The 16814-nt window shown below is 38.3% G+C and overlaps 1 protein-coding gene and 1 long non-coding RNA gene across 5 annotated transcripts in view; one reads left to right on the forward strand and one right to left on the reverse strand.

Moving 5' to 3' along the window:
- The window catches only part of NPAS3 (neuronal PAS domain protein 3), a 609449-nt gene extending 608844 nt beyond the window's left edge, over positions 1–605 (reverse strand). The window contains exon 1 of one of the 2 annotated variants that reach the window (XM_050335759.1): positions 51–605. In XM_050335759.1, coding sequence (XP_050191716.1) covers positions 51–211 — 161 coding nt within the window. In that variant the 5' untranslated portion in view covers positions 212–605. The remainder of the gene's footprint in view (positions 1–50) is intronic. The other variant, XM_050335760.1, reaches the window with a different exon arrangement.
- On the forward strand, positions 193–16549 carry LOC126650693 (uncharacterized). 3 transcript variants are annotated; one of them, XR_007631464.1, is made up of 4 exons: positions 833–872; positions 4146–4248; positions 9308–9435; positions 15798–16549. It is a non-coding gene; the product is annotated as an uncharacterized LOC126650693 (long non-coding RNA). The 3 variants fall into 3 exon arrangements; XR_007631463.1 differs by lacking the exons at positions 833–872; positions 15798–16549 and adding an exon at positions 193–315 and having other exon boundaries at positions 9308–9472; XR_007631462.1 differs by lacking the exon at positions 15798–16549 and having other exon boundaries at positions 9308–9472.
- The last annotated feature ends 265 nt before the right edge of the window (positions 16550–16814 follow it).

Consider the following 16814-nt stretch of genomic DNA (forward strand, 5'->3'; position numbering starts at 1 on the left):
TGAGGGAGCCTCAAGAAGAGCCGCACAGCCCTCTCCCCCTCGATGCTCACCGTTGTTGGTAGGAGGTGATGCCCTGGACGTTTTGCGGGTTGCCGTTGGCCGCGGCGCCGGCTCGCCCCATGCCCGGTGCCGCCGGCACCCCCCCGGCCGCCCCGCCGGCCGCCGCCGCCGCCGTCACCTGCACGCTGAAATCCGGGAAGATCCTGATCATCCCCGCGGCTCAGCACCCGGCGAGTGTCGGCGAAGAGGTGCAGCAGCAGCGACTCTCCCTCCGGCGGCTGCAGCAGCAGAGCCAGGCACACTGCAATCCCATTAGTGAGTGGCGGCCACTGTGAGTGAGGACGGGCGCTTTGATGTGAGCGCCTGGGCTGAGATTGAGGAGTTTGGGGGGGCTGGGGGTAAAGAGGAGGTGGGGGGAATTTACCGAATTGCAAAATGCAAAGCGTGAAGATTTTGTGAGAGGTGAGGGAAAGCGGAATATCAGATCTACCGGGAAAAAAAAAAAAAAAAAAAAAAAAAAAAAGGTATGTCTTATACTACTGGAGCTGTAGATACAGGAGAAAAATCCAAGCTGAGGGACGGGGAGGAGAGAGGGGGGCGCAATTACTTTAGCGGTGCAGTGAAAATGATGAGCAGCAAATGTTGCCTTTTTTTTCCCTCCTCCTTCTCGTCCCTCCACCCCCCACCCTCCACCCAAAATGCAAGTCTTAGAGGATTTCTCTGTCTCAATGAAGTAATAATAAAGGCGGCTGACCACAGTCTGGGTGAGCGCCAACTGTGCGGGGGGGGAGGGGGAGGAATATCCCTGCTCCCAGAGTCCTGAGGAGAAGAGGAAGAGTGGAGGATTGTTGCAGCACAAGTTCTTGCTCTTGGTAACTTGCTTTTGCTCCCCACCCCCCTTCCCTTTTCTTTCTCTCTATGAAGGGACGGTTTTCACAAGCGAGGAAATGCGCCGCTTTTGTGCAAAGGCAGAGTTTGTTCCTTATTCTAGGGAGCTGACTCTCCTCCCCTCCTAGTGTGCAGCAATGTTATTGCGAGTCAAACTTGTAAGGTGTGTGCTGTCTGTGCACGCACTGATCCCTACTGCTGCTTCAACATATCAATTATACCGCCAGTGCGCCGAGTCCCCTCGCAGAGCTCCCCTCCGGGCGCGGCACGCACCGCACCGGCAGCAGCGCGGAGGGGCTCGGCCTCCACCGCCCCTGCGGGACGCGCGGCCGCAGCGCCGCGGCTCCTTTGTGCCACCCGGGGCTGCGCGGAGACCCCACTGCCCCCCGCTCGGGCGGGTTTGCCCTCCTCCACTTCTGCCAAATGCTCTTCCCGGGCCGCGGCGCTGCGCGGCTCTGCCAGCCCGCCGGGACAGCGCTATTGCCCCTGCTCCTGTCCCGGCCGGGCCGCCTGCCGCCGAGCCCGCCTGGCCGCGGCGCTGCGCGGGGGTGGGCGCTGGGAAGGGACCGCGGAAAGTTGGGCTCGAGCGCTCGGCGGCTGCGGACACCCTAGCTGTCTCGTCCTTCTCCCGGCGTCTCCTCCTCCTTGCTTCAGCTTTGGGAGCCGCAAACGAGGTCGGAGTGGGCACGGAGACGCGAGGCTTCCTCGCCATGGTGCTCGGCGGGAGCTGCTGGGGCTGCCCTCCGCGCTCCCTCCTCCCGCAGCTGCAGTGGGAGTCGAGGGGCTAGGAGCCCGTCCCAGAGGGATCATAGCGGCTATGCCGCGTCAGGGTCAGCAGAAGAACGGGAGAAAAGGGGACTCTCGCCCGCATTAGGGTCTCACTAGACCTCCCGGCTTCTGAGGTGACTCGGCAACCACGACCCCGGAAGCCAAGTTGCTGATTGCTGGAACTAAGAAGTGTAGTGCTTGTGGAGAAGAACTGGACCTTTCACCAGACTACTGAGTGGACAGCTAGAAAAGAAAGTAACCCATTGTGTTAGTGGACCTTACACAAATAGCAGCCGTGATGCTATGCCGTTTTTGAGGAAACCGAGGCTCATACCAAGAGGAGTTGCATGGGACAGAACATAGGTAGCAACACTCCAGAGTATGCTTAGTGTTGGAAAGGCTATGACATCATTCTCGAAGGGGCAGATGTCCCTGGTTGCCCCATCCAAAGGCACTGTAACCTTTGCTTCCATGAATCAAAGCTGTCACCTGGGCCGCTCTCCCTTTTTCCCATGCAACTGTGTGCCTTTTGGAATCATAGCTTGGCTCCTAATCTAGCAATATCCTCTTATCTTGACTTTTCTTTCCATTGCTGTTCCAAAGCAAATTAAGACACACCAACTTCATGTTAAAACAGAGACTGCATTCAAATCCTTTGTATTAAATAGCATCTGTGTTTGCATTCTGTTTTAATACAAAATGCTTTGGATTGCAGCTAATACCAGGAGATATGAAACTGGTTAGTCCCCACATGTTGCACATAAAAAGAATTCATAATGAGCATCTGTGGGATGTGGAATGGATCCCATGAGTTAGCTGAAGACCTCATAACGTAAGAGCTGAGAAGCCTAAGTGAATTATGACTCTCTTTCCTCGCAAGTAGGATTAATTTTCTATCCCACTTATATTCATTATCTATCCTGTTTATACTATAGGGACATCAATTGTTTGAGTGTTAAATACGAAGACTTTACAGAAACGTGTAGGTTAGATAGCTTGCAGAGAAGAGGGGGGATGTTATTACTAGAAAAAATGTTATTCAAACTCCATGTTTAAAGACAAATATTAGATAAAGCTGCTCACTTTTTTAAAGGACTGACAATTCTGCGCCTTTCTCTTACAACATATTTAAAATGTAAGGTTTACAAAGTAACCCTCCATCTGCCTGTGGCCCTCCCAGTGATGTCAATAGGAATTTTGCATGCAGATGAAGGCCCGTATATGGCCTTTAGAGAGCAGGTCAATAAATGGCTGGAGGAATAATTAAAGACTTCTGAGCTGCTCCTTTCCTTTTTCTTACATTATAGTACAAGACTGGCATGAATATAGGCTGGGCTACCACTCTAATTGGCTATGGAATAACACTGAAAGGAATTTAAATGTGGGCAGTAGCCATTTTCCAAATGATCACTCCATTACAGTAGTTTTGTCTGTCAATGTATGGCCAGGCAGTAGAGTGGATGTAATCATGTCGAAGTCCCCATCCGTTGATTGTCACTCTTTGCTCTACAGTGGCAACTCTGAGCAGATTTTCTTGTTTCAAAGAGACAGCCAGGACAGAGAGCCTGCCTTTAGCTAAGCTTGCTTCAGCTTAGTCTCGAGAGTCACTGCTTTTCATCTGTGTAGGCAGAACCAGGATCTCTGATATTTAATAAGATTTCTTATTACTATTGATTAATATCTTAAGTGTTAATGTAAATAGAAAGTCAGTCCGGATAACTTTGCTTGCACAAGTAAACCCATTGAGTCACTGGAACCACTTGCAAATAGTTTTAAATGTTAGAAGATGAGCAGGATTCAAAGGTAGGTTTGTGAATGTCTATAGAATACAGAAGCATTTTCTTTGTCATAGCTCTTAAAGATATCAGATAAAAAGATTGTCCCATATTTGAAGAAAAGTCCATTTTGATTGTTTGTATCTTTTCACCCCCCCAAATTAATCACAATGGGAAAATTCAGTAGGAATTTCTGAGACTTATTTTATACACTGATGAAAATATCCATCATCAGGTTTATACTCTGTGCCATATTAAATAGTGTGGACCCAATTTGCTACATATTTCACCAGTGATAAAGCATACTATGATGGATTTAAATTAATTTGGTGCAGCATGCTAGTGGAAATGGGATGAGAATAAACCCCAATATTTTTAATTTAGTTTATTTCTTACTTTGATAAAACTATTTACAGCTTCTGGTGTCTGAGCAGCATGGTTTTTGTCTCAATACCATATACTATTGCAAGATATGCTGCAAGTTGCTTTAGTATTGATTAAGACAAGAAATATTCTTATAAAGTACTGCTGTTTCTAACTATGTACTGTAGACTTTCTTAGGCAAAAACACAGTAAAGATAAAAATTAAAAACACATGACAGTGTGTAATACAATAACATTTAATATTTATGCTCTTCATATACCATTCTATCACAATTATATGTTATGTCTTTATTCGCATTGTCAGTGTACTACTGTTCCTTTCTTTCACAGGTGAAAAAATATCTCTTCGATGGAAATTCATTTCCATTTACTTAAAGTTAAATGGTTTGACTTTGAATTTTCATTATCTGCTGTTGGAAGGAGCCTGTGACAGGTATGAGGGAGAATGCTACAAAGCTTCATTGTATCATCTAATTTTTGCTTCACTTTAGTCAGATATCATTTAGGTAGAGAGTAAAATAGTATACGTGGAATAGGATAAGATAGAACAAAACAGAACAGAAATAAAATGAAAATAGGATATATAATGAATTACAATAGAAAAATGCCTTTATCTTGAAGTGATTTTTTTTAAGTTATACTGATTTCTCACTAGTGAGAAAATTGAACTAATTTTATATAAAAGGAATATGTCATAACAGGATATGGCATTTATCTTCCTGAGATAGGGGTGACCTCATCATTCACAAGTGGTGTAGCTATGAATGAGTAATCAGCCTCCCCACCCATTAAGTGTAGATAAAGTCCACATCTTCTGTCTAAGTATTAAATATTTGATTTATTATTTTACAACTCACCATCGCTACAAGTGTTCACTGACTGTTGCTTTGGTTGCTGCTACCAGTATGTATCATCATTTGGAAGCAGAAGCAGCTCCTCAAAAGGTGCCCTGTATAATAGTGAATGTAAGATGAGAAGGAAAAGGAAAATAATAGATGAGAAGAAAACAAAATATAGACCTGCAGGAAAAAAATTATGGGCAGAACAGGGAAACAGAAAGTCTTTAACTGACCTATACTTTTGTTTCCTGTAATATTCCAAGAGCTTTATAACATACATGAAGTGAAAATATTTTTCATATTAATACCTCACATATATCAGCTACCTCCTATCTCAAGTTATATGGCTCAAGTTATTCCCAGAGGAATTTATATATGTATAATGTGAGAGAAATATTTAGTTAGGAAAGAATTCCTTTTTACTATTTATCAGCACTGCATATTAGGGAAGAGCCACAGTTAAAAAAATAGAGTTTATTTCTAGAACTATATTCGATAACATAATTTGCTCTTTCAAATGATGTCACGTGCTGTATTTTGTTTTCATTTCTTTGTGAACCCAATGAGTGCAGCTTAAAGAAAATATTTGGAGTTTAATTTTAAATCCAAAAGCACTGGCTGTTCATCTGTTTAGAAGAAAAAACTCTACATAGAACATGAAGTCAGGAAAAAGACCATCACAATTAGATGGAAAGTACTGAAATATTTTCCATCTTCCCCATTCCTTGACATGTAGTCAGGATTGGAAGAGCAGATGAGGGAAATGTCTTTCTGAAAGGTTGCGCTAGGAATGAAGGGTAAGTTTAAGGTAGATCCTTCCCCCTGCATTCAAAAAAAACCACCAAGAAGCAAGCATAGAGTAAGATAGAAGAAAAGCGCCTGGGGAAAGTAGCATCACTGTCGAGATCATAAAAGATGTATAAGGACATCAGTGGAAGAACTAGAAAAACTATTAGAAGAATACCCTACAGGGCTATCCCAATGGCTCAGCGATTAGCACACTGTGCTGCCATTGGGAAAACGCAGTGAAGGTTTGAGGCTAATCTTTGGATCTCGTTCATTGGCACCAGCAGATGAGAACCTTTTGAGCATGGGGATTCCACAGTGGAGAAAGACTGATACATTGCTTACACACCCAGAAATAAGTACATAGGCATGTTCTGACCAGTGAAGCTTTCTCAGAAAGGAGTATCATGTCTTCCCTATTACCAGATTGCATAATTTGCTCTCTGTGTGAAAGCAAAGGAGCACCTCTGGGCCACTGTGTAATGACAGAGGACAGCTCATTTTCCAAAGCTGGAACATCAGTATTAAAGTCAATTTCTTCAGTATTGTACACTTTGCTCAGGCCCCAAATTTTAGTGAATGAGTTATCTCTTAGCACTGGAGGTTTCCTGCAGTGTTGATCCCCCACAAATTCTCTAGCACCTCCAGCAGAAGATCAAGAGGTAATCAGCTCATTTTTTTCAGTCTCTACTTGCTTCTACGGAGTGTGTAACCTGTGATGTTCCTCCAGGCACTTCTAGCAACTGTGTATCCATTTCTGTTGTCTTCAAGATCAGTCTTATGCCTCCAAAGTAAAGTAATCTGCTTGCATCAAATTGACATCAACTTAGGGTCATGGAAACCACAACTAAATTGTTCTGCTTCCGTCTTCACAAAAATCTGATTCATACCACGCAACTTAATTCGAGAAAGTGAAAAAACAAATCACGTAGGATTTTTTTATCTCCAGGGCTTCTTAGAGATGACAGCATATTATCCTTTGTTCTCACCAGATTCAGATTTTTGGTTGTGCTCATCTGTAAGATAAGTGAAACTTTAAAAGAACACTGGGCAAGTCAACATACTTTTCCCTTTCATTTATTTATTTACATTTATTTTTAGCCTCTGTCAGTGCTCCCAAACCACAGTAATTTTCAGAAGCAGCTGTTGGTGTGTCCTGAAAACATAGAATCAGTAGGTAGCTCAAGGTTTTTGATTCATTTTAGAGGAGGATTCTTACCCTTTCCCTTACTAAGTGGTCATTCTCTTCCAATTCAGAAGAAACTGAAAAAGGTAAACAAAAGAAAACAGAAGAAACACGCTCTCTTTTTCCTAATAATTTTTTCATGAACAAATCCAAGTTAATTATACATACAGCAAAAAAAAAGCATTGAGCTTTCACCCAGAGCTCTTTCAGACAAGCCTAGTACAGTCCACTGTAGCCTTTCTTCTTTGGTAGCAACCATCAGTGCTCTGCTGAGTCATGCAGCAATGAACATTGAACAAGAATATTCAGAAGACTACCCATGCGTGTGTCTCCTCCCTTACTGTCTAAGTTGTATCCAGTGCAGTTGAAAGCTATGCTGTGTCCTTAAAGCCATGTTTCTCCATAGTTAGTGGTGTGGGTTTTTCTGTTTTATAACAGCATTATTTTTCCACTCACTGAAGACAGTGCATTATGTTCCTGTGTAGCATGGTCCCAGGTGGGCAGCCATATAGATCTGTGGCTCTGCTAACAGCTTCTGAAAGCATACATAAGAATTAGAAATAAATACTCTGATCTTTGATCTTAGTGTTTTTCCAAAATAATCAAAACTTAAAAGGATATATATGTGCCAAACACTTGAATACAGGCTAGCCTGTCTGAAAATGCATCCTTGTTCTGGCATAGGAATCTCTAACAAAGTACCAAACAAAGAAGATGATTGTCCAAAGTTTTTCTTCCTTTTTTTCTTTTTTCTTTTTTCCTTTTTTTTTTTTTTTTATTGTTGTTGTTGTTGTTTTTTTAATCAAGAAATTCAAGCATTGAGCATACTCACAGGTGGTCTTCAAAGTTCAAACACATATCAAATCTTACTCTTTCAATTTCAAACCTTCTTGCATTAAAATACAAAATTGTCTAGTATTTTTACATGGTCTATCAGAAAGCTTAAAGAGGTAGCTTTATTCACTTCACAGACCTCCATCTATGTTACTCACATTTCTCTCTGGTTTTTTTTGTTCTCTTTTGGTTTTTTTTGTTCTTTGGTTGTAAGTATTTTCACCAGTTCAAAGTGTATTTTCATTATCAGAAAGTGGTCTGGACTGTAGTTTTTGTCTAAATAAAGTTGATTAGTTCATGTGCTGGAACTTACTCAGGAAGGCTACCTAACTTTCTTCTCTTTCCACAGCGTATCACATTATCTTATTTTTATACTTATGACTGGATAACATAGAAAACATCTCTGTGACTTTTGAGTCTCAAATCTATTAGGTATTGGCAACACGTTGGATGGATTCTCTGGACTTTCTGGAAACACATAATGTGATTTCCTGATCATCAATGTATGTTTTAAATATTATGGAATGAAGCCATTGTTCTCTGAATTGCACATTTGAGGCAACATGTATTTTGCTTTAGAGTATGTATAGTTTGGGTAGATATGGATGTCTATTGGAAGAAAATTGTAAATTGTCTTAGTTCAAAATTCATTAAAGAAGTTTTATTGTACTTTTTTTATTTTTGCCACAGTATGGATACTCTTTTGCTTTTAATAACTTGACAACCAGTAATGATTGCATTTCTGCTCCCTCAATGGGACTGCTTGGTGAAAGTTATTGCTTGCTAAGGGCATCACCTATTATATAACAGGGAAGAAAAAGCAAGGGAACTCCTCCAACCAAACTATCATTTCTTTTGAAATATGTCCTTTATTCTGGAAAAAAACCACCTACAGATCTTCAAGCATATTTCATTTGACCAAGATTTTGCCTTTTTAATCTGGAACAAGAGGAAATATCAGAGAATCCATGCAAGTAGATATTACAACAGCAGCAACAACATCTGCACAATGTCAGATTTTATTTATAGTTGCAGCTTGTAATAATCACTATTCGTCTCCTCAGCTTCTCAACTTGTGCACTGATTTTCTGAAGAAATGTTTTGTTTGACTATAGCATCATAAGTTTCATTATGAAAAAAAAAAAAAACCAAAGGAAAAATCACTTCCTTTAATTGAACTAAATCAATATTTCTTCCTAAAATAATAAAACCACATGTAGATAAAAACTATCATACAGGTACAAGTAAAATTTTAATATATTTGGGATATCCAGATCATATAGCATTAATTCTTCCAATATTCAAATGCAATCACTGAATTAATTGAAAAGTTATAATTCTATCTTATAATTAACAGCCTGCACTATTTTCTATGCCATCAACTCCATAACAACTTGTCTGTGTATCCAGTCCTTCACTATATGCCAACCAAACACAGTGATTAGTTTTATCTAGAATATACTATCCTTTATTACTCTTTCTAAAGCTGGACTTTTGATTCTTATCAGTGTTAGTCAACTGTTTTTAGGTTATGGAGAAGTACAAGGGGTGAAAATCTGCATAATAAAGACATTATGTACAAAACAATTTCAAATTAATAAAATTACTGAAGCTGATATACCAAATACCTGAAGTAGAAAAAACCCCACAATTAAGATTTTTCTTGAACTCTTTGTACACCTTACTTTTTAAGGTATACACTAATAATACTTCAAAGTTTGCATATCTGAAGATAGGAGGAAGAAATATTCAGTTTAAATAGCAATAATATTCTCAGCTTTCAGAATAATATTATTATGAATCCTTGCTACTTCCAGTAATGTTACTCTTTTACGTTTGCTTTTTAGGTGAAGAAGAGTCGATGAGTGGGAGTAAAGCAAAATATTTTGACTTTTGAGAGACTCTAAACTCTTCAAACCTATTGTTATAAGAGATGATGCTTGACATTGCAAATCATTCTGCCTTTCTTTTACTTGTAAGTCCTGTAATCTGTAATAGACTGTGTACATGCATTCATATGGTGCTGTTTGGTTTGTGGATCACACACAGATGGAGTTAAATTATTTAATGTATAGAGTTTAAAATATATGTTGTCTTCACTGTTAGGAAGATCTTTAAAAACCAAAAGGATATCTTTTAATATGGTTTTCAAGGAAAACAAGAATTGAGAAGAGAAAAAAACAAAAAACAAACAAACAACCAAACAACAAAAAAAAAAGAAACCCCAAATATACTATATACTTACTATATACATGCTAACTTGAATGTACCTTTGAAATTACCAAACAACATTTTTTTAGGTATGAACTCCACTTTGATATTGTTCATTTTATCATACATTCACAAAACCACAGAATCATAGAATATCCCAAGTTGGAAGGGACCCATCAGGATCATGGAGTCCAACTCTTGGCCCTGCACAGGACCATCCCCAAGAGTCACACCACATGCCAGAGAGTATCACTGAAATGCTTCTTGAACTCTGTCAGGCTTAATGCTATGACCACTTCCTGGTAAATCTCTTCCAGTGCCCAAACACCTTCTGGGTGACGAACTTTTCTAATATCCAACGTAAACCTCCCCTGACACAACTTCAGGCCATTCCCTTGGGTCCTGTCACTGGTCACCACAGAGAAGAGATCAGTGCCTGTCCCTTCTCTTCCCCTCCTGAGGAAGTTACAGACTGCAGTGTCCCCTCAGTCTCCTCTTCTCCAGGCTGAACAGACCAAGTGACCTCAGCCACTCCTCACATGGTTTCCCCAAAAAGGTGACATCAGCTGGCTTCTCTTGATCAAGGTAACTAGGTGGGTTACCTTGTCATAAGAGGAAATCAGGTTTGATAAGCAGAACTTTCCTCTCATGAAGCCTTTCTGGCTGTGACCAGTAACTGCATGTGTGTTTCAATACTTTCCAGAATAATCTCCATAACTTCCATACCAGGCACTGAAGTGAGACTGACAGGCCTGTAATTTCCGTGGTGCTCCTTGCCCTTCTTGAAAATCAGGACAATGTTCACCAGCTTCCAGTCAGCTGGGACCTCTCTGGATTCCCAAGACTGTTCAAAAACATTATTCCATAATTAAAAAAGTAACATAGTTTTGCAAGCAGATGCCCAGTGATTTGTTGTTAGGTTCAGTGATGATGCTGCAGGATGATAAAATTACTACTAACATTTAAAATGTTCCAGGGTTGAATCCTCACTCTCATATAAAGAAACTAGAATTTGACTCTCCTAGTAACTTTGAATGCTAGGCCACTGGTTTTTATACAAAATATTCAGAAATCTAGTCAACTCAAAGCAGAGACCACTGTCTGAGACACAGCCCTTGTTTGGAAAGTAAATTGGGGATTTCTCAAGGGTTCATGCTGTGAGAATAAGAACTGGGGAGCCAAAGATGAGTCAATGCCTTTTACCACCACTACGTACTGAAGTTAATGTGTGTGTGAGTCTCCATTTCTTTGTTCAGAATTACTGTAAACAATTTCTTGTGGAGACATTGCTCAGTCTGAAAATAATTGTAGTTATACCATCATTCAGGTGAATTAGTGCAGGGAAACAAAGAAGGTTCACCTCATTACTAATGAACACAAGCCACATGCCTTGACTGACTGAACACTGTCTGTTCTGGTGTCCTAGGCTGGATATCAGCAACAGAGTCTGCTTGAACAGCAGAAGTGTATGACCTGCTAACAGCTAATTATTTCTTCAGACTGACAGCATGATCTTGATTAAAAATATATACTAATATATATGGTATATTAGACCTATAAATATATCTTGCTTGATTTATTTGGTCTGAGCTCATCTATAAATTGTCTGGCTTCTGAAGGAAAATGGCAAAATTGTCTTGCATGTAGAGGGATTAATTTCAAGTTAAATCAGTGGTTACAACAAAAAAATCCAAATGAACGACAAACTGAAGAGCTCAAACAAAGCAAATTTTAATACATAAATATTAGAGGCCATATGTATGTCTTGAACAGAGAACAAACCTGAGATCTGGGTTGGTGGGGGAAGAAAAGTTCAATTTATATTTTCCCTCTGAAAAACCAAGAAGAATAAGAAGAACATTCTAGTACAGCATAGTGGTTAGAACTGCAACACACCTTATTCAGAGTAATAGTTGAGATGTAGTCTATTTCAAGCAAGATGGCAAAAGCAAGCATGCTCATCATTCCCCCAGTTATCTCCATCATCAATTTACTTTAATGGAAGAATTCTGCAGCTTCCTTAAAAAATAAACCAAACAGAAACAGACAAACAAAGTAAAAACACAAACAAAAAAGCAAACCAAAACCAAATCAAAAAACAACTCCACACAAAACAAAGTATCATTCAAATAAAAAAAAAAAGCATATGCAAAATGCATATTTGTATCATATTAGACCTTTCATAGGACTTTCATGAAGAACAAGGAGGAATTGTTGATCCATTTGTTTTTCATAAGTCATCCTGGGTTTTTCATCTTCTCCCTATACCTAAAAAAATTTTAAAAGGGTACTAGCAAAAAACTGTGCAAGATGCTTCTTTCTTTCATATGAGGTAATATTTAGTACTGCTTATCAGAAAGTCAACAAACTACAACCACAAGAAACAAGGTATTTGAACATTCAGTCTTGAAAGTAGAATGGTGAAATCAGTGGTCTGATGCTGTTAAGAATGACTATTAAAGTGAAATGAGAATAATTTTTAATAGTGTTTCATTGAAGTCAATGGGCCAGTGTTATCAGAAGTGAGTCTCATTGTTGTGAGAGATTCATTTTTTATTTCAAGCCATTGAAGCCAAAGGGAACAGGCTTCATAAAGTTAACCCCACACAGTGCAATTATATTCAATGCAGCCTCATCTTGCAATAAAAAAAGACTTTATTAAGTACAATGTTCATGCAGCATCACTTTCACACAATATGTTAGAAAACCTACCAAAGTAGCTTCACAGAGGATGGTGAAGTAAGTAGTGCAGCTAGGCTTTTAGGATAATTGCACAATATCACTTAACAGCACAGATCATATAATACTTCAAGAGAGAAATGGTAGGCAAGGTATCCCATATCCTATACTCTTTGAACAGTGCCTCAAGCTCTTGTTTTTGCTAGATAGCCATGAGAATCAGGCTGAAGGAGTCTCATGTCTCACGCAGAGGGTGGCAATAGTAAAAAATGCCTTCACTGCCACTCTGTCCTAAAACTAAACTAATATCTTCTGCCATGAAAGCAATACCTTCACTGTAGTGAACATTTACAGTGTTTGCAACATTTGATTAGTGGAGGATAAATTTAGCTGTTTATCATCAGGAAAATTAATCTTCAACATTTTTTTTCAACCTAAATTTAATCACTATTGATTTCTAAAATGTTCAGAGGAACTTATGTAAAACCAGCAGATGCACGACTAGATCCTGTTAGGTTTTGTATGAGTCCAAAGTGAGAGACTTCCTTTGTTTTACCACTTCATGGATTTTGTCATCCCCCAAACACTTACCACTGCATAATCCCATTACAGTAGAAACCCGTGTTAACTGGCAAATATTGTAAAAAAATATGAACGTGGAGGTATGTAAATAGTTCAAAGTGATTACACAGTGTATAATTGAGGTGCAGTTTTATGTTTTGTCCTTTTTTTATCAACAACACAATGTTCTTTATACTCTAGATCCCATTGATTAAAAATTATAATGCATACTCTTTTAGTATAAGTACAGCATTTCCAAGTTTCATTGAATGCTTAATTTTTTTATATTCATGAATCTGTTTGCAGCTAAGAATAATTCTGCAATTGTAGAAGCCCTAGAATGAAAGTATTACTTAATGCTCCATCAACAATGTGATGAAGGACATAAGCCAATTTAGTGTATATATAGGGTAACAAAAGATAAACAAAGTATGTGCAACCCAGTCAATACAGGACTTAAAAAGCATAAGTCAGCTGATGTGGATTAAGTAGCCTCAAATCTATCCTCCAAAACTCCAGGTAGGCAATGATGAGAATGAAGCAGCAAAATGCCGAGTGTTCCGTCTCCTTCAATAATAGATGTAACAGATGATTTTGTTCCTTCTGCTTTAGCTGCAGGAAGCAAATCAGGTATCTCAGTACTGAAGACATCTTTGTAACTTGAAAGTCACACCAGCATATAACATGCTTTTCAGGTCTGCTTGGAAGTGTTGGCTCCTGACCAACTACACTGGTACAAGACTCTATTACACTGCTCACACTGATATTCAGTCTCTTAATGCCAACTCTCTGCAAAGGTTGCAGTGAATTTTTATCTACCCTTGCGTGGCCTTGCGATGCAGCTTCATAGAGACATGTAGTTGCAAGGAAATATCATTCTCTTGACTTTTTTATCTTACAAATTCACTTAGATCCTTGTTATCATAAAACTGATAATTCAAAACTTTATCAAAGTCTTAAAAATATAGAAACCCCCCAATCTATTTTCTGTATCTGGAGATTTTCTTAAAAAACTCTCCTTATGGAGTGACATAGAGTTACTGAAAAATATAGTAATCGAAAAGGATTTTGAGAAAGCATCACAATCAGTCCTGAGCAGGTCCCTGAAAGCTGCCCTACTGGTTTTACCTGAGACAAATTCTGTGTGTTAGCAGCTGTGCTTGCTTCTTTCTTGGAGAGCATAGAGGGAGGACAAGTTACAGTCACAATAGGACCGAAAGACTAATCTTACTAAAAAAAAAAAAAAGAAAAAAATTGTTTTGACAGCTTAATATCTTCTAAAAAATAATAGAAGTAAGAAAGTTAGATGCTGGGATTAGTTAGATGCAATGTGACTTGAAAAGGCAGAAAATTTTTTTTTTTATGGTAACTTCATCACACTGTTCATCATAGAAGGGCATATATATAATTATGTATGCATGGTAGAACCCCTGTAAAACAATAACTTTTAATGAAGTAGCCCTGTTAAAATAATGCCTTTCTGGGCACCAAACCAAATATGTACAGGAATACAGTGCAAACCTTCTGAATGATAAAGAAGAAACTAAAAAGAAAATAAAGAAAACTAACAAAAAGAACATTCAGTACAAAAATAGACTGATAAGCCTGCTTAAATGAATAGTTGTACATGTTTTCATGAAATCAAGATAAATTTGATAAAAGACAGCCTTTTAAAATTGCTATATGCTGTAGAAATATTATTTATTAAAAATAAACTCTTTCCCTGAGAAAGTTGATTCTAATTTCATCTCTTTTCCTGATTTCAGAAAAATTATACCAGGAATGCATTTTTTCCTTTAAAGTATTTTTTTCCTGGTAGTTTTATGTTTTGCTTTATTAGGGCAGCATTGTACACTGTTTGATATAAATCCAGTCTCTGATCAGCAAACCTTATTCTACTTAAAACCTTGACCCCATGCAGAGCTTAGATCCAGGTTCTCAAGTAGTTTTAAGTACCCAACTCTTTTTGAAAATAAAAAGGGATACTACCTAAGATCCAGATCCCTGTAGACACTTGGTTTTCTGGTCTTCAGTGAGTGTTGAGGTCATTAAGCCTCTGGAGGCAGCTGGCATGTTGATGCTTCAGACTATACTGTCATTCTCACAAGACATTCAGCTTTTTCCCCTGAATTTGGGAGCCAAAGCTGGAGATGATAACAGTCTGTGAATGATGGGATCAGAGCACATGGATGTTTACTTAGTTTTGCATAACTAATTGACTCATCAGGGAGGAACTGAACTTTGAAGGATCATGTCAAACAGTCATTTTTGCTTCCCTGAGTAACAGGTTACCAATGTGCAAGATCCTTAGGAATGTGAGTAGCTTAATAAGACTTTCATTAAGATCATATCTTCCAGATCTCCTACTCTAATATCACATCAATTTGTTGCTGAAATTTATTCTAATTTTAAAAGGCATGGAGACAAGGCCTCCAGGTGTGGGGGAAGTGACTCACCTAGTGAGCAACCTTTTTCTAAGTGGCAGAAAAGCCTTAGAACTCAAGATTACTCAAAAATAAAAAGGCAGAAAAACAATTAAGTTTGGAGAATGGATGTCAAGATGTAAGTAATAAAGAGCAGTCTCAAATATCACAAAAGACAGCGTCATAGGGAATTAATTTTCTAAATTATATTTTGAAGGTTAAATATTTCTTCCCTTGATAAGATTCTAGTACTGGTTTCAGTTTCATTTTTTTTGCCTCTTGTATTCATTTCACTTTTCACATACTCTTGTATTCCAAAAAATATGTCTTACTTAGAAATTGTTGAAAACATTTCTGAAAAGTTCTAATGGATAATACAAGAAAAATAAAAAATTAGGGTTACGAAGATAGTGATGTTCCATATAAAGTTAATTAGTTTATTTTACATCTCTTTCTGCTTCAGTCCAAACCCAGGACTACTTTTGTCTCCCCATTCTGACTGTGATACAACCTTCTGCCATGGTGACTTGTTCTGAAGTCGCTTGAATTAAAAGGCCGTGCTTTGGATCTACATTTCTATGGATGAAATACAGCAGATTAAGTGATTCTGGGCTGCTAACCTCAACCTCCATCCTTCTATCTGTTTTAGAGCTTTTGTGATTCATTGCCATTCTCCTGAAGTCACTGAGAAAGGACAGACGGTTTTAATTACGACCACAAAAAAAAAGTCAATCAGGCATATGGAGATAACAGCCCAGAATTTTTATGAGACCTTGGAGAAGTTAGCTTGCCAGAACTTGAAACCCTGGAAGTTGACTTACTTCAGCTTGGGAGAAAATTTCCTGAGTCTCTGATTTTTTTCCAGGAGAATCTGATAATAAAATTACTAATATATGACCTTTGCTTAGAAACAAATGAGAGACGAAAAGTATACATAACAATAGCTGAAAAATAGTACATATTTATAAGAAGTAACTGCCAATTGTTTTGAACTTTATCTTAAAACGTTTTGTCATGAGACTTGCTTGAAGTTCTACCGTGTTAGGTTGAAATCAGTGAAATTCTACTGTACCAGAAAGGATTGGTCCTTGATAAGAGCATTATAATTGTTGCAAAGGATTTGCAGAAAAATACGTAACTAAATGTCTGGAAGATTTTTTTAAAAATTAATATTAGGGGTAAGGTGTGTAGGTGAGAGTTCAAATGTTTCCTCATATCCTGTTGAGTGATCAAAACTTTTTTAAAAAAACCCAAATTTCATAACAATATTTGGATTTATTTCCTAATGAAAATGCCAGTAATAAAAACATCACTATTTCCAAAAGAAAAATAAAATAATTCATATTCTACTGCTGAATGGTGTGATTTTTGATTTTCACTAGAAATAGCACCTGACTGAAAAGATTTTATAAATACACTTAATCTGAAAAACATTAAAATAAGTCAGTTTCTAACTAAATTTAACTATATTAGAATAACC

The sequence above is a fragment of the Myiozetetes cayanensis genome, unplaced genomic scaffold, assembly GCF_022539395.1.
Source record: "Myiozetetes cayanensis isolate MyiCay16 unplaced genomic scaffold, myiCay2020 scf6-25, whole genome shotgun sequence".
NCBI lineage: Eukaryota > Metazoa > Chordata > Aves > Passeriformes > Tyrannidae > Myiozetetes > Myiozetetes cayanensis.